The sequence below is a fragment of the Dermacentor variabilis genome, chromosome 2, assembly GCF_050947875.1.
Source record: "Dermacentor variabilis isolate Ectoservices chromosome 2, ASM5094787v1, whole genome shotgun sequence".
Taxonomy (NCBI): Eukaryota; Metazoa; Arthropoda; class Arachnida; order Ixodida; family Ixodidae; genus Dermacentor; species Dermacentor variabilis.
This window is the reverse complement of record NC_134569.1, coordinates 91,890,593-91,913,141: the sequence shown is the minus strand read 5'-3', so window position 1 is coordinate 91,913,141 and position 22,549 is coordinate 91,890,593. Positions and strand designations below refer to the sequence as shown.

General features: G+C 43.4%; 1 protein-coding gene across 2 annotated transcripts in view; it reads left to right on the top strand.

Moving 5' to 3' along the window:
* ck (unconventional myosin-VIIa ck) overlaps window positions 1–22,549 on the top strand; it is a 197,795-nt gene that overhangs the window by 147,470 nt on the left and 27,776 nt on the right. For both annotated transcript variants that reach the window (XM_075681294.1, XM_075681293.1), the window contains exons 22-33: window positions 3,050–3,256; window positions 7,344–7,421; window positions 7,518–7,616; window positions 8,623–8,840; window positions 9,639–9,756; window positions 11,249–11,551; window positions 14,450–14,677; window positions 14,774–14,947; window positions 16,310–16,554; window positions 17,457–17,620; window positions 19,419–19,517; window positions 21,706–21,919. In XM_075681294.1, the coding sequence (XP_075537409.1) occupies window positions 3,050–3,256; window positions 7,344–7,421; window positions 7,518–7,616; window positions 8,623–8,840; window positions 9,639–9,756; window positions 11,249–11,551; window positions 14,450–14,677; window positions 14,774–14,947; window positions 16,310–16,554; window positions 17,457–17,620; window positions 19,419–19,517; window positions 21,706–21,919 (2,147 nt within the window). The remainder of the gene's footprint in view (window positions 1–3,049; window positions 3,257–7,343; window positions 7,422–7,517; window positions 7,617–8,622; window positions 8,841–9,638; window positions 9,757–11,248; window positions 11,552–14,449; window positions 14,678–14,773; window positions 14,948–16,309; window positions 16,555–17,456; window positions 17,621–19,418; window positions 19,518–21,705; window positions 21,920–22,549) is intronic.

Sequence of the window (22,549 nt, the reverse complement as noted above, 5' to 3'; positions counted from 1 at the left end):
CTGTCTACAGAAATGACAAAAGAGCAACCTCACATTGCCAGATTTTGCGTCTAAAGCGAAAAGCATTGACAGGAGCTCGTCTGTCACAAGAGGTGCGTCAATTAGAGGATGTGGAGGCAGCCATGCGTGGAATGAGGTCTGGCGAGGGAAATGGAATGTTTGTTCGCTCTTGCATAGCCGCTTTAGACACACGAGGGACCCAGGTCGGCGCTTCCTCATTGTTTACTGTGTGGCACAATCGGTGGTGCAACAAGCTTGCCTCATGGCCAGCACCGCAGGGTTTGCCCTGTATTCGTATATGTGCGTTAATGCTGGTGGCACTTATGCCGAGCGCCTGGTGAAAGTGAGGCGGTTGTGCCTGCAAAAGTGCAGATGTGGAGGTGAAGTGTGGTTTGGTGAGAAGGTCTACTTGTGGACTCGTTGTGGTGGTTCCAAGGCACGCAGCACGCTGGTGAGTTTGGGTTACAACTTTTGTTTTTAAGCATCGGTGGGCAGTGCTAAGGTGTGAATGGCAATTGGCTGAGCTAGGTCGCCATAAGAAAGGGCGGATACAGTGCCTGGTGCCTTTAGCTTTGCATATCAAGCTTAAGCTGCTGTATTTTTCGTCCATTTTCTTTGCGCTTAATATGATGCACATGTCTGATGAGAACAAACATTGTACTCCATTCACTTCTTTTCATACACTAACCATTTCTCTCCATCTGAAGAAATTTTGCAATGAAACTGATGCTAAGAACTACAGTTCATTCAGCACGTGAAGTGAACGGAGTTGTACTATGTTCTTCTCTGGCAAGTATGAATCCACACATATCTTAGCCAAGCATAGATATGCAAGTGTTTGTAGCAACAATACACCATGCAAGAAGCACAGAAGAGTTCAGCGATTGTCCTTAGCTTGATCAATGCATGCAATTCGATCACAAATACAGAGACAAAAACTTTAATATCTCCTATGATCCTATGACTGGCCCACAGTGTCTATTGCAGTTTCCAAGCATAGTTCACTGTCCCTGGCCAGGGGGGTAATACGCTGCTTTCTTGTGCAATTTATGGACTTATTGAGATGCAGTATAGCTAAAACATACCTCACTGAAACTGAACTCTGGATAATTAACTCTGGCTAAATAACTCTGCCTAATGTGCTTATTCGTTTTGCTTTTATTAAGAGTTCTGATTTATTCTGTTGCACTGTGTACAAATTGTTAATTGTGTTGTTTTTCATATAGGAGTTGTAGCTATCTTGCACAAAGTGCGATGCTGTGGCAGCAACAGTTAAATGCATTATATCATCAATGAGATTGCACTGCTTGCACTGAAATTGCAGTGCTTTGCACAATATATTATTTATAAAAAATGTTCACAATGGCGTGAACACTCTTGTTTTTGAGAACCACGGCTTCTCTTTCCAACGTTGTCTTTTCACTTCTTTATGCTTTAAACTCTTGGGTAACTTCTTTCACCGTGGTGTTGGTTTATTACTTCTTTCACTTTGAATACCAGCTAGAGTGTCCTTGTTCCTACGAGCCTTTGTTTATTTTATTGTTGTCTTGATGAAACGATTATCATTATCAGGTTATTACTACAGCAACGACTTACGATGGAAACCTACATCAGCAACATATGCCACCACCCTGAATGCAACTGGGAAGTCTTTAGCTATACTAGATGTAGCTGTAAAACAAGCATGACATTGAAACTGCCGAGTTCTTGTTTTCTTTGTGGAGGACTTGTCAGGTAGGGCATATACCATTTATATCATGATCATGTCTGAAACCTTGTCTGAAAGATTGGCATGATGAGTACATCCCATTAACCTCAATGCTTATTTACACCTGCATTTCTTAAATACAATGTGAGCCCATTTTTCACTTTACTTCATTGCTCCTCTGCCGGATCGGTCATCTGGTTCTACAAATTAAATCTCATCCAATTGTTTTGAAGAATATATACATTTTCATGTATTAAATGGACACTAAAGATAAAAATAATTCTAGCTTTAGTATTCATTTAGCTGTATAAAATACAAAAAGCCACTCTTGCCATCTGAGAAGGATTGATAAACCAGAAAAGACAAAAATTATAGGGTCTCTTAAGATCCCTCTCAAGAGGTGCACAGCGAATGCCTCCTCTTCCTCCTCTTATCATTCGCCTCTTTCTCTTTGCCTCTTCTCTTTCTCTTCTTTCTTTTAGTCATTACTTCTCACTACTAAGCATTTCTAGTCACTTGTAATCAGTTGTGGTCATTACAAGCCGTTGTTAGACATGTTGGTCATATCATAATCATCACTAGTCATTAGTGCTCACTAGTAAGCATATTTAGTCATTTGTAATAAATTGTGGTCATTACAAGCCGTCGTTAGAGACATATTGGTCATTTCGTACTAATTTGTGGCCATTATAAGTCATTTCAGAGTCATTACTACTCATTATTAGTCATTATTAACCTCTACCAATCTCTATTATAATGTTTTCATTCTTTAATCTGTCTTTAATCTGTCTTCATATGGTGTAACGACGCTTTGGCGGACACTCCGGAAGTCAGGTCTGCTGACGCAAACTTCTCCATGAGCCTAGGCTTTTGCCTTAAAAACTTAATATGGTTGGCACCGCCAGCTTGAAGTTCCCATGCCAGCGAACTGTGACGTCATGGATGTTTAGTGTCTACTCAGGCCTAGTTCATTTTGTTTTGATAAAGATGGACTATGTTGCATTCTAAAGGATCCAAGGACTGAACTAGGCATGTTTTGAAAATTTCTACTGTGCAAAATGGCGTAAATGTGATAAAATACTTTAAAATCAGTGACATCGTAGGTAGCAACGAAACACCACTGGGGCTTCGGTGCGAAATTCAAAAACACAAGGTTAAACATTTATTTTCTCTTCTAGTAGTGAACTTCTTGCCACGAAATTAGTGAAAACAGTTTTGAAGAAATTCTTTATCAGTCTAAACTGGTTCAGTGTTTCTCTTTAGTGTCACTTAATTAACTCAGTCAAGAAGCATGTGCTGTTGACACACTAAATTATTGACGTGCACACACTATCTGTGCAGGACCTGGAGGCTTCTCGAGTCAATGCCATCAATGGGGGTGAGGTGGAGGGCTCAATTCCAGCAGTGCCCGAAGACAAGGATGACCTCAGTGAGTACAAGTTCCAGAAGTTTGCGGCCACTTACTTCCAAGGGAGCGCCAGCCACCAGTACCAGCGAAAGCCTCTCAAGAATTCTCTGCTTCCCCTGCAGACACAGGGGGACACCATGGTGAGCATTTAGGAGATGCTATTTTCATTGCCTACTAAAATCTTTGTGTTTTATAATGGTAGGACAGTTCCACCAGTACTGTTGATACACCTGCCAGCTAAAGCTCAAAGCTGGCAGGTAACTGGTAAGTCTGTCCTATGACATTCTATTAGTACAAATATTTTCAGTGATTTGAACTCATGTGTAACTAAAAGCTGCACCAGGATGACTGAAGTTCCCTGTGCTTCCTTTGGTCTGCATTAAAATCCTATTTACCCACGTAATTTAGCTTGAATGAAGCCTTTAATTTTGTTCTCACATTCGGAGAGATGAACAGACTGGGAAATATTTATTGTAGTTTATGGCCTGCAGTAGCACCCTGAGATGGTAGGCTCGATGTAGAGGTTCAATCAAATCAGTCTTGTGCTAGAGGATCGTTACTTTTGCGGCAACACTTCTCTTCGAATTGGCTTAATTTTGAGTAGTGGTAACACCATGACATGATGAAAAAAGGATGAACTCTGCCCATATGTGCAAGATACAGTAGGATAGTAAAGTTGGCTTAGTGTGGGAGCGGATGAGTGATTAATGAAGTGTATGTGTGAAAATTTAAGAGAAGCCAGTGACGCCCCTAAATTGGCTACAATTGTTTGATGCAGCTTGTGCTTTGGGGCTGCTAGTGATCTCTCGATTGACACACAACATGCACAATAAATGTTGCACTAACTGTCAGAGCCATATTTTCTCTGATTGCTGTATGCAAAACTCGCGAATGCTCACAATCAGTCTTGGGCAGCACGAAATTTGCAGCTTTTATAGCCTGCAATGCCCTTCCAGGATGCAATTCTTAGCTGTCATACAATTGTTGGCTGCGCACTTGGCGAGGTCAGTAATTCCATGATACTGATATGGAGCAGCCACCACAGTGTGGCTGCACGGAACAGGAGGAAGACGACATATCCCCTTTTGATTTAGGGTTGCTATCTTGGCCACTGTAGGCCACTGTAGGCCACTGTAGGCGTACTCCAGGGTAGCGTACCGTACTGCTGCCTAGAAGTAGCGGCGCCTGCCTATCGAAGCTCGACTGACATTACTTATTGTGTAGCATGGCGTTGTCGGCGGGCTGCAGGCATCCGGTAGATCATGGCGACCAAGCAGGGGCGAGACGATTTGCTAGTGCGAAACTTGCACGGTTTATTCAAAGGTAGTTGAAAGAAAATAAGAAAAGCATGAAGTATGAAGTATCAAGTATGAAGTCTCAAAAGTACATTTCGGAGCCCCTTAAATAGGCTCTCTACAAGTGTGGGCAGGATCTTGCTTCCGTCGTGGTGACATGTGACAGGCACGGAGAGAGGGCCCCTCCTCCTGCAATACCGAGCACGGGAAGGAGAAGTCGATCCTCTTTTCGACGAATCCGGGGAGAAGGTCGGGTGAATGACCTCTCCAGCGCCGTGGACCAAGGTGGGGGGGATGAGGTAGCACACATGATGCCACGGCCAAGAGAAGGTGAAGGGGATGACCTGTCGCCACGTGGTGTCAAACGCCAACCCTAACAATGTGTAAATTTATTGTAAGTAGACTTGTGATCTACACATAACATAATTTGGTGGAGGTGGATTTTCCCTGTATACGCCACGGAGCTTCTTAGCAGTCGCAACGCCAACAATGCAACTTCGGCTCCTAGTCGTGGCACATCATGTACGCAAGCCTCTCCGCAGTGTTAGTGCAACGTCAGCATGGAGATCATTGCATTATATCTGATGCCAGCCAACTTCTATCACCCGCCGAATGCAATTCACAAATGCAAATCACAGAGTGTGAGTGCCTTGCTCTTGTGTAGGCAGTTGCAATGTTTTGTTCATACTTGTATGGACGCCCCTTCTGTGTCATCCCTGATAATCACACTCCCTGCTGGCTATCCTCACTCAAGGACCCCATGGGGCATGTCGCTCGCTGGGCTTTAGGCCTGCAAGAATACACCTTCTCCGTCGTACATAAGATGGGTCACTTGCACCAGGATGCCGATTGTTTGTCCCGCTACCCCGTGGAAGAAACAGCAGATGCAGCTGCCACTGCTTCCGTTTTCTCTGTGTCCCAGTTGCTTGAAATTGGCAACGAGTAATGCCGTGATCCTTCATTATGAGCCCTCATTGACCAGCTGGAATCAATGCCTGGTGACACTTTTCTCTGGATGTTTCTCCTCAAGGAGGGGACATTATATAGCCGTAATTTTAATCCCCACGACCCTGAACTTCTACTCATCATCCCATTCCACCTGCGTTCAACTGTCCTCCAACTTCACGACACTCCCTTGGGCGTCTTGCGCACATACGACCGGGTACATCGTCACTTCTTTTGGCTAGGTCTTGCCCGCCCTATGTGGCATCACGTTGCTATTTGTGAGCCTTGTCAGTGCCAGAAGAAGCCCTCCACCCTTCCAGCTGGATGTCTCCAGCCAACCAACATCCTACCCAAACCATTTTTCAGAGTTGGTCTAGACCTTCTTGGGCCATTTCCTCTCTCGGCTTCTGGAAATAAATAGGTTGCCATCGCTACTGATTACGCCATGGAGTACGCCATCACAACAGCCCTACCGACAAGTTGCGCTACTGACATAGCTGACTTTCTACTCTAAGATATCATTTTAATGCACGATGCTCCATGCCAACTACTAATACTGACTAGGGCCATAGCTTTCTCTCGGCAGTCGTTGAAGGCATCCTCTGCTCCTGCTCGACAAAGCGCAAATTCAGCATGTCCTGCCATTCGCAGACAAACGGTCTCATGGAGCACCTTAACCGGACCATCACCGACATGCTTTCAAAGTATGTTGCGGCCAACCACTGCGACTAGGATCTTAATTTACCATATGCGATGTTCGCGTATAATTTATCGCGTTACGACACCGCCGACTATTCACCATTCTGTCTATTATACAGCTGAGAATTTGCTTTGCCCTTGGACACCGTGCTGCCTTCGCCCGCAAGTTCTGCCATTGAATACGCCCACGACGTGATTGCACGCACCGACCACGCATGGCAGCTCGCCCACACCCATCTAGAGGCCTCACAGGAGCATCAGTGACACCTGTATGACTGCCACCATCGCTACATGCACTTTTCTCCGGCTTCTCTGGTGCTTCTCTGGTCACCCTTCCGCCGGGTGGGTCTTCCCGAAAAGCTGCTGTTGCATTACATTTCATGTGGTTCGACAAGTGACCGACGTCACGCATGAAATCATACTCACTGAAAACTCCGCGTCGTCGTCAGCTGCACTTTTCACCATGGATGTGTAGCTTAAGCACCGGAACGGTGCTTCTGCTGCCGGGGGTGATGATATGGAACATCTGCCTCAGTGTGGCTGTACTGAAGAGGAGGAAGATGACATGTCCCCTATTGGTTTAGGGATGCCGTCTTGGCCACTGTAAGTCTACACGTAAATATATTGTCAATAGACTTGTGCATCAGCTACATGTAACAATACGGTTCCATTAAGTGCAGATGTATAAAGCGCTGTAGTATCTCCTTCAGGAGATACTAACTGTTGAGGCTAAACTGGTTGTTCATGAAGCCTAACATATGAACACTGATATCACTGATATTTTTTGAAAGATTTGTGACTTGCAAAAGTGATGCTATCATAATTGCTGTTGGCTTTTGGCGTGAGGTTTATGTGTCATGCCTCTTTGCTGATGTTTGTTCCAAGTACTGATATAGTCCTAAACACATCTTGCACCTGGCCTTCCACCTCCATAGTCAGCGTCTCTAGTTCTTTCTTTATGTACTAGGGTACTTAGTTACAATGGTGTGATATGTCTTGTCGCTTATAATACTGTTACACTATTGTCAATATATAAAATTTTTACTGCAAGCCGACCTGCACAGAAGCAGATATTGCCACATTGGGGCACTAAAATCTCGAAGTATTTCTGATAACTGCGCTATGGAGGACGAGTAACCAAAAGCAGTGTTTTATCTGTTGAGCAAGTTGTATTGCAGTTGTATTGGCTGCAGGTCATGTACCTTGCACCTCACTTCCAAAAATTCTTCTGGCTTTCTTTTTTTTCTTTTGCTCCTATTTTTACGAAAATGATGCAACTCTTTTTCAGGCTGCCTTGGCACTGTGGATCACAATTCTACGATTCATGGGCGACCTACCAGAGCCTAAGTTCCACACAATGGACAGGGTGCGTTGCTTGCTCTACTTGACGTCTGTGCACCTGCGTTTCTTATTCTTTTTGTAGCGATTTTTCTTAATGAAGAGCTTCTGCTGTTCAATGCAGGACAACTCATCCGTCATGAGTAAAGTCACTGCCACCTTGGGTCGCAACTTCATCAAGACAAAGGACTTCCGTGAAGCACAGTTGATGGGTGTTGATACCGTAAGAATGCTATAATTTTTTTCTTCTGACTGGAAGGCAATGCTGCAATGCCACAGCTTGTTTTATAGATATGCAATAGGAGACAACATACATTAGTTTTGCAAGCACAAAATATTACTTTGTCCTTTTGTGCCTGTAATGAATCCTCGGAAAGCTGCATTGTGTATTTATATGTGCCTGAGATGTGGCAGAAAATACAGTGAAAGCTGACCAGCCTCTGTTGGAAAAAAGAATTCTACATCAGCAAGACTTAACATTTTATCAGAAGGCCATGCAAGCACTGCTGCGCGTGTTGAGATCCACCGGCCATCTTACCGATGAAGTTGCACAAAAAAGCATTTTTTGATTCCCTTTGGCAATGCATTCCAGGCTTTTGCGCTTTTGCGTTGGCTTCAAATGACCAAGCAGTAGCTCACCACAAACCCCCACTCGGTGGACACTGTCCATCATGACAGTGGACAACAGTTGAAATAAATAGCTAAGTCAGTAAGAATAAGAAAGTAAATAAGCAAAGATAAATCAAGTAATGGATATAATGAGGTAATTTCAGCTCCCCCTTGAACTTTATCGTAGTGAGGTTTTACTGCAGTAAGTGCACAGCCATCCTCAAGCTTGACTAAAATATGGCTTTAGTGCTTTTCGTTTTCTGCTACAGGTATAGGCGCAGTTGTATAGTGACAGGCTCTTAGAACAGCTACCTTTGTCTACTTTCTTCGCAAAAGCGCTGTTGTTTGCTTTTTATATAGCATGCATGTGCAAAGTAAAAGTGCAAGAATCGTGGTATGCATGTCCAGGTTAAGTCTAGCTGTAGCTGTTTAGCACAAATGATATTGAGAGCCTTTGCAGCATTAGTGCGGTGGGTTTATTGTAAACGGTGGGTTGTTGATGCTGAAGCGACCAAGTGAAGATAAAAGCTATATTAAATGAGGAAGAGTGCGAAATCTTACCTTGTAAGAAAGTACCTGTTGGTTCTGTTTCTCTCTCTCTCTCTCTTCTTTTTTCAAAGGACTCTTATACCAAGCAGAAGTCTCGTAGCATCCGCAACAAGCTGGTGTCGCTGACCCTCAAGCGCAAGAACAAGATCACGGAAGATGTGAGGCGCCACCTTCAGGAGGAGGAGCTGGCAGCCGACAACTACAGCCACTGGCTTGAGAGTCGACCCACCTCCAATCTGGAGAAACTGCACTTCATCATTGGCCATGGCATTCTGCGGGAGGAGCTCAGGTTCGCCGTTGCAGTTGTATACAATGATTCACTCGTATCATTTTGTACAAATATTGCTCAGTGTGAGCTGGCCACGGTGGACATGTTCTAGTAGTGGCAGTATGCAGATTCTCCTTTGTATGAAAATTTTAGTGCATGTGAAAAAAAGTTAAAGAACCCTGGATGGTGAAAATTGTCTGCAGTTTTTTTGTTATAGCATCATTTACAGCCCAAATGTAGCTTTGGGATGTAACATCCCGTTAATAATTTTATTTCTGCGTATGATTATTGCGTACAGAAGATATGCATACCTAATTATTACTTTTTTTTAGTTTTTATGTTTGCTCAGCAGTATCAGTTGCCTGCTGTAGCCCTAACCGTAGAGGCAATGAGACATTTGTGAATCCTCTGTGGAATGTGTTCAGCGTTAATATTGACATGCTACTATGCAATTCTGAGTAAACAAAGTGTAGGTTTGTTCATACCTTTGTAGGCTGTTTTACTAGAGCAATAGTATACAGTGATAATGACTGACTATGCTGCAGAAATAGTGTTATATCAATTACATGTTATATTGAGGTGAACTTGTAAACTGTAATACTATTTTATGGATGTATTTTGACATTCAATTAGTACTTTGATTTGGTACACCTGCATGTAATTGTTTTTTTTTTTGAGCAGTGAAGTTCTTGCGTACCAAAACTAAAATGCACAGATTTGCCTGTAATACAGAACCTTTCAAAATGGAAATTGTAATCTGCAACATGAACCACAGACAAGCTTGAATGGGCAATTACTCATGGTGTTTCTGTTCAACAGGGACGAAATTTACTGTCAGATCTGCAAGCAGCTGACAAACAACCCAGAGAAGAATTCCCATGCCAGGGGCTGGATCCTGCTGTCACTCTGTGTTGGGTGTTTTGCTCCTTCTGACAAGGTAAGAGTCAAATAACTGATAGACCAATATGATATAAAATCCAAGCATATTTAATCTTTAAAAAAATAACAATTTATAAATAGGAGCAACTTACTTGCTATTACCCACCATGGTGGCTTAGTGGCTATGGTGCCGTGCAACTGTGCACAAGGTTGTGAGTTTGATTCCCAACCGCAGTGGCCACGTTACGATGGGGGTAAAATGCAAAAACGCTGGTGTGCTGAGGTTTAAAGATCATTAAGCACATTAAGCACATTAAAGCACATTAAAGATCTCCAGGCAGTCAAAATTAATTTATTGTCATTGAAAAATTGACGGTCCAGTGTTATGGCAACAAAATTCAATCCCACCACAACCATTGGTGGGACTCGAACTCATGACCTTTGGTGCGAGTCGCACCCTTGACCTTTGGTGGGACCGAAATTCAGTGGCACCAAAATTGATGGCACCACCATTGGTGGCCGAGCCAACGACTGTTGGTGTGAGTCGAAATCACAACCTTTGGTGTTAATTAGCCCAAATTAAGACATAGTTAATTAAGGTATAATTAATTAAGGCACTCAAACCAATGACTTTTGGTGGGAGTTGAACCCGCGCCGCGGCCTTTGGTGGAACCAAAATCCAATGGCACCAAAATTGATGGTGCCACTATTGATGGTCGAAGCCATGACCATTGGTTGGAGTCAAACCCACAACCTTTGCAGTTAATTAAGGCACAGTTAATTAAGGTAGAGTTAAGACACTCGAACCCACAACCTTTGATGGAAGAAAATAAGGAATAGGAAGTAACAACACATTCGAATGAGAATGTCAAGTAATTTAATGAATGTCTCGTGAGCGCGCAAGCTTTTGCCTTAATCCTCTTTAGCTAAAATGGCTGTCAACATAGCTTTTCCTTTGAGGAGACTGGTATGTTGTGTTTCTTTTTAAAGGCATTGGAAGGGCCTGCTCTACTTAAGAATCTTTTCTATCTGGCCTGAATCACTATGTATAGCTTGAGGCTTTGGTAAATGTGTTTAAAAAACTGCTGGGAACAGCTCTAAAACTCTGCACAGAATTAGAAGACCATCTGTGTGCCTCTCAAATTTTTTCTTCATCGAAACATCTTGGACTGTGCCTGTGCCAGTCTCGCCACCTGCTTTAGGCAAAACCAAATCCTGAACTTAAGCACGATGCACTTATGTTGAGGTGCAAAGCACATGTATGTTCTTGCTGTGGTTAAAGTAGGCAGCACCATGTTGCGCCACTCATTTGGTGGCTGCAAATGTCACACATTGTAAATTTGTATTGGCAAATGTATTTATTTCATTTGAGTGGTTGTGAGGGTACAAAAAATATTTATTTCCGTGAAATGTTTGTAATTTCACAGAACCTATTTGGAAAACCTGTGCTCTACATTACCTGATGCTTTGTGAGTGTTATCTCTGAATGTTTGATCCCAACATTCCATAACTATAGCCAAATTTCAAGTGAACAGCTTGTATCACTGCAGTTTGTCAAGTACCTGCTCAACCTGATCAGGGAGGGCCCACCAGGCTATGCACCCTACTGCGAGGAAAGGCTACGGCGCACCTTCATGAATGGCACAAGGGGCCAACCACCGTCATGGCTAGAGCTGCAGGCTACCAAGTCCAAGAAGCCTCTCATGCTGCCCATCACCTTCATGGATGGCAACACTCGAACTCTGCTGGCCGACTCGGCCACTACTGCCCGCGAGCTCTGCGCACAGCTGTCTGCCAAGATTGGACTGCGGGACCAGTTTGGATTCTCCCTCTACATAGCTCTCTTTGACAAGGTTAGATGTTCACGATTATTGCCCAGGATTTACATTTGTATATCCTGGACTTTTAGGACGTAACTAAACCTGCTGTAGCTTTTACATATTGTAGGGAAAGAAAAGGTCATTCTTAAATGTACAGCATTTCAAAAACTGGAGGGCAACATTGCACAAAAACTAGGTAAAAGATTCTGCTAAAAGTGCTTACTTGCTGTACAGTCTCAAAGAATATAAAAGTGGTTACCTGTTGGACCTTGGCTGGCATCTGCATGCAAGGAAACAAATATATCTTCGTGAAGATTATAAAGCCTGCATTACCTCAGTGTCATTGATGTGAACTGTCTTGCTGCTGAAGTAAAAATTGTGACACTACGACTGGTACAGGCAGTCATTTGTCATGCCATGTGCACAACACATGCTGTATCTTTTACCCACGTTGCCTAGTGCTGCTGTAAAAGAATCATGCAAGGGAGAGCTACAGTTGTGAGGCACTTTCCAGCGTAACTCGATAGAAACATGCTTTGATGCAAAATAATCAAATGGCCCATTGAGCTAAAAGCTGGTGTCTGTCATCTGTAGGAGCTAAACTATCACATCACATCAAAGTCGCATCACAAGTGTGCCTCGACGAAGCAGAGTGGGTGAAAGGGGAGAGGGCATCGCTGCAACGCCACGTCACTCTCGCTCTCAGAAGCCTGTGTTATCCGCACCATTTTTGTCCACGTAAAATCTCGCCTACGTTCTAACTGCACCTTGGTAAGGCCAAATCATAACGTGCCAAGTGTTTCAACGCACTTGCTTGCCCGCGAGGAGTTCATAACTCTAAGAAGCGCTCAGCGGCATTGAATTGGCATTAATGCTTAATCCACAACGCATAAGTACTTAGGTGTCCTCAGATTTTTCTTTTTTCTCTTCACCCTCCAACCTTTCTTTTTTTTTTTTTTTTCCAGCTGCATGCATCTTAGGGTATGCTCTGCATGCAGCTATGGCAGAAGGCAAGCTCTGGTTCTAGACACACACAGTCTCTTTGTAACACATCCCCAACCCGTAGTGCAAGTAAACCTTCTTGCTGCTTTTTTCTCTTATATATACCTTTTCACTTTCCTTAAGCGGGGGCTGTCCCACTGACTTTAGAGACAGATGCCCTTCCCCTTTCCCGCATGTCAGATGGAAACCCGCACCGTGGTGTGTGGAGACGGAAGGGGGCATGTTACGCCCTCCTCATGCATCATGCTAGCTTCTGCTGTGGGCCACTTCATGTGATCGTGCACCAGCGTGGTACACTGGAAGAAACAGGCATGCATGTGCCATACTCTGTCTCTCTTCTTATGCAAAGTCACCAGTATTTGTATTGTTACTGCAATTTCACCGTGGTTCGGATTTCAACATGTTCTTTGTTTGCGAGACATTTCATTTTCATCAGTTTCTACATGTTATCTCTATTACCATGCTTTCAATTCTGTACAAAGCGTGAATGCATGCCACGAATACTGTGGTACCTCCTCATAGTACAGCCTTCACCAAAAACTTTACAGCTACTTGCAAGTCAGAAGAGTTCTCACCATGTCCTCTGGCAGAGCTTTGTGGCACACCTGATGCTCTAAACCTCAAGAGAGCGAGGAGAACTGCTTACCTCCATGTCAAAGTTTTGGTACTTTAGAAGTACCTCAGGGACATCTGTGTATAGACTGATAACAGCTCCAATCACTCGTGTACAGTCAACGACTTATAATTTGGGCTCCACGGGGAACGTAAATAAGTCCAAACTATTGAATGTCAGAAAAAATGTATGTATCCATGAAATGTTATTTTATTTATGTTTTAAGGCCCCTGTGCAAGGAAGAAGCAGTCAATTCATTGCTGCACGCATTTCCACTTATGTGCAACCAACTCCACCTTTATTGCTACCAGTTTTGTGTTGTTTCTGTACACTGATCCAAAGACTGCAAAGGCTCGAGTCAGATCTGCATGTGAAGGCTTCGGAGCACATTGCACATCGTCACCATCACCTGAGTTAGCATTGCAGTTTGATTGTGGGAGAACTTGCTCAATTGTTTTGGCATCGTTCAGTTCGGCACACAACAACACTGCGCTGTCGATGTCTGCAAAGTGTTCAAACGTAATGGCGGCAGAAATTGGCACACAGCTTGCAGCATAGCAGGTCATAAATGATGTCCGCATTTGTGTTCATTATGGTAGACAGCAGTTCAGCTCTTCCTTTGCGGAGCCGGGCTCATTCAGGCTGCAACTTGAGACTCATTTGAAGTCGCACTACGAGGGCACTGTTGGTGCCATTTGACGTCGATTGTCAAGAACTTCACAAGAAAAACTTCTTGGAGCCAGCAGAGCATTGTCTGGAATGCATCTTAAAGAAATAAGCACAGAATGGCGGAACGCTGTATAGAAGGCAAATTCAACGAACAAGAACGGGCCATGCATGGTGGTGCCGGTATGGATGTGATGATCACAATGTTGATGCGACCTCACAATTCAGGCAAAGCTTCCAAGATCTGCATTTGCAGTTAAATCTCTGAGGTGCAATGCTGTGACCAAGGCAAGACCTCAAGGATTACCATCTCCGAGGTCATACTTGATGTCTCGTTTCTTTGAGGCCATACTTCTGTCTCGTTGTCTAGTTGAAGTTGAGTCATGTCTCGTTGAGGTTGCCAGAGGAGATAATGGCGGCAGGGTCGGTGTACGCTACGGTCACGGATGGATTCCGGATAACCGAATGTAGAGCTGACGGCTGTCCGAAATATTGGTCGTCTTTACACATTAAGTCTATGGGGCCATTGGTGGTGACGCAAAGCTGTCCGAATTACCGAGCATGACCGGTTTATCATTCGGCGACTGTATTCACCTTAAAAGTTTAACCTGAGACTGTACCTCAATTCATTGATGCTATTTGCCATGCAGGTGTCGTCACTTGGTAGTGGTGGTGAACACGTGATGGATGCCATCTCACAGTGTGAGCAGTACACGAAAGAACAAGGGGCACAGGAGCGTAATGCCCCCTGGCGGCTCTTCTTCCGCAAAGAGATTTTCGCTCCCTGGCATGACCCTACTCAAGATCCTGAAGCTACCAACTTGATCTTTCAACAAGTGGTTCGAGGTATCAAGTTTGGAGAGTACAAGTGTGACAAGGTATAAGTTCCCCATTGCATAGCAGTTAATAGCAGCTAGATTATTTACTCTTTTGGGTAATGCATCTTCAAACCTGTGTGGCCTCTTTCTTGACAGGAGGAAGATTTGGCCATGATAGGAGCTCAGCAGTATTATGTTGATCATGGCACTGAGCTGATCATGGAGACTCTCCTGGCCTTATTACCAACATACATCCCCGATAACTGCCTTCAGGCCAGTGACAAGGCTCTGGAGAGATGGGCTGGCCTTGTTGTGCAGGCACTAAACAAGGTTTGTCTCAAGACGAGTCACGTCTAAAATCTTGGTTTTTTTTCCATGGGTTGCTGCTAAACAACGTTGTTTACATTGCAGTAGTACCATGTTGGCATAGTGCATTTGGTGTATACAGGGTGTTTCACGTAACTTATGCGAAGGATATTTTAAAAAGTGGTTAGTTACAGCTGAATGAAACAAATGGCATATGGATTGTCGTCATGTGGTGCTCCTTAGAGTATTTTTTTATATTCCACTTAATTAATTGACTAAGATGAATTATTCAACATTTTAAATGTTCACTTTAGGGCCAAGTACTAAGTTTAGGGCCAAGTTTAGGGCCAAGTTTAGGGCCAAGTTTAGGGCCAAGTTTAGGGCCAAGTTTAGGGCCAAGTTTAGGGCCAAGTTTAGGGCCAAGTTTAGGACCAAGTTTAGGACCAAGTTTAGGACCAAGTTTAGGACCAAGTTTAGGACCAAGTTTAGGACCAAGTTTAGGACCAAGTTTAGGGCCAAGTTTAGGGCCAAGTTTAGGGCCAAGTTTAGGGCCAAGTTTAGGGCCAAGTTTAGGGCCAAGTTTAGGGCCAAGTTTAGGGCCAAGTTTTGTTGTAAAGGGGGTTCAGAAACGACCGATCCAATTTTTTGTAGCACTGTAAATGCTGTGTGGTGATATTTTTTGGCATTTAAAGAAAGCCTGCAAAATAGGAAATAAAACCATGTGACTGCACTCATGCGCAGACACATGGTTACGACTGCCAAATGAAAGACATGCCATGTGAAAGACACTAAGGCACGAAGCTTAACATCCACATTCACTTGTAAACTCACAAAGTGACAAAATTAGAAATCATACTGCTTTCCACCTTCTCACTGTCCTGAGAAAGAAGTTGTATCCAAAGGTGCTAGGCCAACAAAAAATAGGAGCTATCAAATAATTACGGTTTATTTGAGATCTTTCTCAAAGCAGCCAGTATTTTTATATTCATGTTTTACCTGGTTGATGTTTGTATAAGATTGCTTAGAGTGGTGAATCTACTAAATTGCTCTCTGTTTGTGATGCTTGAATGTTATTTTGCTTATCAGTGGTGTTGGGGAAGCTTGCCTCTGCACATAGTAATATACAGTGCAAATAAAGTAGGTTCAACATGGGGCTCGTGTCATATTTAATTCTTTTTTTCTTTCTTTTTTTGCAATTTTAATGAATTTTGCATCTTGAAGTTACTCAGTCTTGCCCAGCATTCTGATTCTTTTTTACCTTCCGCATTTTATTACAAAGCTCACAGGTTTCTTCAAGCTGCATAAGCTCTTTTAATGGCAAGTTTGAAATGAGGATTGACAGGAGATGCATGTCAATTGTAACTCTTGGCTGCATGCATTTTGCAGAGCTACTTCTTTCGAGAGAGAGTGCCCCCTCTACGTGTGAAAGAAGATGTGGTGGAATACGCCAAGCTCAAGTGGCCACTGCTCTTCTCGCGCTTCTACGAGGCGTTGCGCTCTTCAGGTCCACACTTGCCAAAGAATGATGTCATCATTGCCATAAATTGGACAGGCGTCTATGTCGTCGATGAGCAGGAGCAGGTGTTGCTTGAGCTTTCCTTCCCGGAGATCACTTCAGTTGCCAGCCACAAGTGAGTTGATTGACCTCTTCGACATGTACATCTACCACACCGTAAGGAGGAGACAGGTGGCCCCAGCCAGTCTCCTTTTCACTCGTACAGCTGCAGCCAATCAGCAACCGCTGAAATGGACAGCCCACTAGGTGGAATCTTACAGAATAACCCCACTGCTGTCTTTGCACCCAGAAACCTCTAGGCAGAGTTTATACAATACTGCCTAGGCTGTGAGAGATGTGCAATGCACTTTGGAACTCGGGCAGGACAAATTCAGAAGACACAATAATCTCAATATTTCAGCTAGACACAATTACACTCCAAGCAGAACTCTACTAATGTACTTTCTACACTGCTTGTGTCATAAAATTGTATAAAGTTGCGTTTTCTTTTTTCCTGACATTTCCATTTTGAACTGCCCATTGAGGTTATGGAATATGTTATGAAAATAGTTTGTGGGTAACTGTCATGCCCTGAAAATTTTGCTCTGACTATGGACACACCTTGAGAAAGTTTGCATGACATATTACTATCAGCTTGTGTGGTGCGCTGGCATGCAAATACAGAGCACAACATTCAGAAGCAAGACATATTACTATCAGCTTGTGTGGTGCGCTGGCATGCAAATACAGAGCACAACATTCAGAAGCAATGTCCTATTGTAGAGTGTACAGCTGTGACTCAGTAAAATGGTGACCTGTGTCGCTTTGCTTAATTTGAAGCCGCAACAGTCAAATGCAGTAGCTTGAAAGAGCAACCCATGCTATCAGAAGATCTCCTGTGATGCACCCCATCTAATTGCAAATAACCTGGACCCTCCAGTACAGCACCTCTCATAGCCCCCTATATGTCTCTGACATATGAAATGCCATTAATCAATTGTCACTTAGTCATAACCTAATTTGTGTTCTTGTGTGCAGGGGAAACCGTCCCTTCTTGCAGAGCTTCACACTTAGCACTGTGCGTGGAGAGGAATTCACTTTCCAGTCTCCCAACTCAGATGATGTGCGGGACTTGGTTGATTTCTTCCTGGAGGGTCTCAAGAAGCGCTCCAAGTTCGTCATTGCCCTGCAGGAATACAAAGGTGCGTGAAGATGAGGTGTGGTCTCATTTCAAAGTGTAGAATGTACTACAGTGAAATCCTGATAATTCAAAATCTTTAAGTCGAATTGGTGGATAAGTCCAACTGCTCTTTTGGTCCCGGCAACGTCCTCTGTACTTGAAAGATAAAAACTCCAGCAAATTCAAACTCCAAACTCCCAATTACATTATCAAGTGCTCACCTACGTACCCCTTCTCAGTGCACGCTGGATCACTTGGTCCCCATCACTGGGCATGCAGGAGTAAGGCCGTACAGCACGTGTCAAGCCACCATCATTCTCAGCTCACGCTCGCACATTTCTCTTACCCGTTTTCCCTTGTACCAACAGGAAATAGCAGTTAAGGCACAGTCTTATCGTACTTGGATTTTATATGGAACCTATACTCATCGACAACTTTCTGCGGCAATAAAGGGAAAGCTATGGAGGCAAAGAGCACACAAGCGAGAGCACTTCTGAAAAAAGTTCCATATTTTCCTCAGTGTTGGTTTAAGCTGGGGAAGTGAAAACACAAATGCGTTATTTACAACAGTTAAACAAGATAAAATACACCACTCAGTGTTGAAGTTGACTTATTTTGCAGCTTTTCTCTTTCGCTTCTAGGCAAACGCAAACTGTCGCACGTGGAACCTGCGTCGATTCAGTATCTGTTCCGAGAAAGCAAAAGCACTGTCAGACGCTGGCGGGCTACTTGGTGCAGTAACACATGTGCAGTAGCTCCATCCCCATAGCTTTCCCTTCAGTGCCACAGAAAGTTGTCCGCGAGTACAGGCTTCTTCTGGCACATGTCACGCACCGATGGAGGAAAGACGAGACTTTTTCAATGCGAGCCCAGTGGCAGTTTTATTTTTGCACGCTGTACTGCACACTGATTGAGCACTATATTTAAAGGGGCTCTCCTTAGTTTCAACTCTGTTTTATTTGAATAAATTTCTGGTCCCTTTGGAGTTCGAATTAACGAGATTCTACTGTAGTACCATAACAGTTGTTATTCATTTATTATGTTCACTTCTTAACGGAACCCTGCAACACCTCTTACGAAGGGTGTGGAATGTGTTTGGTACTAAGCAGTATATTCTCATGAATATCTTCCAAGAAAAATTTTCTGAATGCACCTTGTATGAGCAGAGTTTCAAATAGTTGAATGGCCGTCCCTGCTGCACCATTGTGGCCTTCCCTTCAATTCACTGTTCCCACTGTACTTGGTGCCATTGCCACACAATGCCTGCCATGCTTCACCTATCATTGTGCTGAGCTTTCCTGTCAGCATTACCTTGAAATTGGGTGGCATGATCCTCTGTCGTGCCCCCCAATATTGGAGGCTATAATATAGGTGCCGTGGTATCGTTACTTACCACCACACTGCATGACTGCCCTATCAGTTATGACATTTCGTTTTGACTGGTTCTGAAAGGCACTGGTTAGTTGACTGTATAAAGGACTCCAGCCAATGGCCATTGTGTTTATAAGTGCATAGGAGTATACTTGAACAATGACAAAGATTTCAGAGTTGAAGGAAAGAGCAAGCATGAATGAAACTGTAGGTGCCCCACTGTAGGTACTAGAATACTATTTGGCTCGGATATTCATGACAGAAACAGCACTTTCCAGCTACCAAGCAGGTTTACTTAACATGTTCAAAATGTATTGCAGAATCCCTTTAATCTTATGACGCATTTAGGTTCAGCTCAAGCTGAGCCTAGATGTTTCTTCTGTGTCTCTATTTCAAACGTCTCTGCGCTCCATCATTGCTTCGCCTTACACGCCCTATCCCGTCTGCAGGGGACGCAGCAAACTACTTAAGCTTCGAACAGGGTGACCTTATACTGCTGGAAGACACCATGTGTGGCGAACATGTGCTTAACAACAACTGGTGCACAGGTAAGCTTACACTACGGCAGTGCCGATACTTTTTCTGTAATAATTATGCCATCATAACTGTTTGCACCCTGGCCATAAAAGTCAACATCAGCTAATGTACAACTATCTGTATTTGTGAACATTGAGAAATTTAAGGTACATTTAAGGTGTGTGTGTGTGTGTGTGTGTGTGTGTGTGTGTGTGTGTGTGTGTGTGTGTGTGTGTGTGTGTGTGTGTGTGTGTGTGTGTGTGTGTGTGTGTGTGGTGTGTGTGTGTGTGTGTGTGTGTGTGTGTGTGTGTTTGTGTGTGTGTGTGTGAAGGTTGTGAAGGTTGTGGGATCGTACCTCACCTGCGGCAAGTTCCTTCATCCGCTTTCATTTCCATTAACTTATTGTTTATTTCATTTATTAAGCACAAGTAATTTCCCCTGTTTCCTTGGTGTCAGTGTTTGTTGCTTTCTTATGATATGACTAATAAAAAATCGGGCCCCTTGGTTAACCCCCTTTCTTCTCGTTCATTATATGTGTATATATATATATAGTTGCGCGAACTGTGATGCGATGCATCATTGTTGTGTTCGTGTAATTAATGAACACGGCTGCTGAAAGGGCAACACGTTTTCATTTACTCAATACCAGCAGGTACATCGCAGGCGCACATGCTGTGCACATGTGAACACTGGTGAAGCGCTAGGAAGTGAATGCGGCACTGGCGTTAGTCTGCATTGCGAGTGGCAGCTGTAGCATTGAGGGCACACTTTCTCAACTAGGTATGTTCAAAGAAGAATGACAGATTGGTCTAGTTGGTATTCTATTGATATTGTTGCAGAGCTGTATAGAACGAAGCACTAAAACAGGGCAACAAGAACGAGAGGTCTGAGAGGTCCATGATGGGCAGAGTAATGCTCAAAATGTGCATGGTACTGCACATCAACAAGGACCCCTAAGATTAAAAAAAAACATCACGCCTCTTAAGAAGCATGCCTGTGTGTGCACGACCGTTTGTGCGTTTCTTTCCTTTGATAAAAAAGATAGTGAATAACAGAAACAAGGAATCGCCAAGGATGATTCTATTTGTTGTTTTCATTTGTGTGGTTTCTTTCAAACGTGTAAATACTAATGCCTTTCAGTGAGAACTTGTATGATAAGTTCGCCACATAATGTCATTATATGTTTCTGTGCATGATTTTGCTTGTTAAAATAAAATGTTTGTGCCTATGTTAATTGTTTACGATTACAAAAGCTATGAGAAAAAGTCCTGAACGTTGGGCTGGCTGACAACAAAAATGCGATACCTCTACGGATTTTCTCTGGTGAGGGTACTGGACCGATGCCAGCTGGCGTAGAGTCGCAGGCATGAGACTGTAGGCAACTGTGTAGAGTAGCAGGCACGGGACGGTAGGCAACGGTGTGTGGCGGGCAGGGAGAACATGGAAGGCGTGTGTGCGCGGTCGGCATGCGGGGAGCGCGCGACAACGAATTGAGCGAGTGACGTAATCGGTGGAGCAAGCCGTGTGCGGTGTGGCGGCATGAAATGTACACTGCGTGTGTGCGTGCACCGAGGAGTTCCCGAAATAAAGAACGCACTTGACACTCTTCAAAAAAATATCCCCTCGAATTCTAAAGAAGCAAAAACCCAGGAATGAAGGACCCTATGTATTCAGCAGATATTTAAAACACCTGAAAATAAGAAAATAAAAATGGCATGTTGGTTTACCATCTTCGTATTCTCAGAACAGCTATCTGTTGCGTCACAGTTTGTGGCAGTAACAGTCACCATCACTAGCTGATAATATTAAAAATTATTTCCCATTCTGAAATTTAACAAATTGCCATGTGTGGCTGTGTGATGTGAAGGTTCTTTTCCTTCTATTCTATTCTATTCTTTTCTTATCGTCTATCACAATAAGTAGCCAATACCAGCCATGACATGTAGAAAATTAAAGGGATTTTACGTAATACGGCCTCTTGAACATTTTTAGTCATGTTCCTGCAGTAATATGACCCAAATCAACCAAAAATAAGCTTGATACCTTTGCTACTATACACCAACATTTCTAATAACTTTTTTTGTTTCCTGAAGAGCTCCTGAAAGGGTTACAAAAAAAAGTGATCTGTCAGTTCACTTTGATTTAAGATTCCTGCAGTCTTTTAAAGTCTGCATCAAGAGATACACAAAGAGCACGGCTATCCTTTTATTCATTTCTCAGGTCGCAATGAAAGGACAGGTGAGAAGGGCGACTTTGCCTCGGACTACGTGTACGTGCTGCCAGCGCTATCGAAGCCGCCGAACAACATCCTGGTGCTGTTCACCCAAGATGGGGCAGAGAATGGCAAGAAGCTGTTCCAGCACACCCAGACCAATGGAGTTGAATCTCGGGAGCATCCACACACCTTGGAGGAATATGCAATGGACTTCTTCAGGTAAATCTCCACATTAGTCCAGTCACTGTACCCATCTATCATGGAAGGCAGCATAAATGATTGCTTTTCAGCTGTCATTCTGCTTTGTGGCACATTTTGTGCAGCGTTAACAGCACACAGGAAACTGCTGTGCAGCATACTTGTGTGCTGTGTTTTAATATATAGTTGATATTGTCCACTACGAATATGTTTGATGTCACATTCTTGCAATCTTTGTGGTCTTCTTGCAGCAGACAACTCTAAAATGTCACTGTAATTCAGGAAATCGTTCGTGTTTTTTTTTTTTACATAATGTAATCTGAAGAGTGCGAGGCACAAAATGAAAAAAATATTGCAAGTACAAACAAACAGGAAAGTTCTCACTTTGCTTTGTTTTTTGTTGTTTATATTTCACAGGCATGATGAAACTCCTAGTTTAGTGTAGGCCAGTATTTGTGACAACTTTCCTATTGCCGGCATTGTATGCTATATGCATTATGGAAAATGATAAACATGCCCAAGTGAACACAACAAAAAGTTTAGCGGTGCTGTGTTACCTTGTCATAAGTACAGTAATACTATACCAGTTGAAGAGTGCACATGCATGCACTTTGCTGTACAAAAAAATTTCTCCACATGGTTTACTAGACA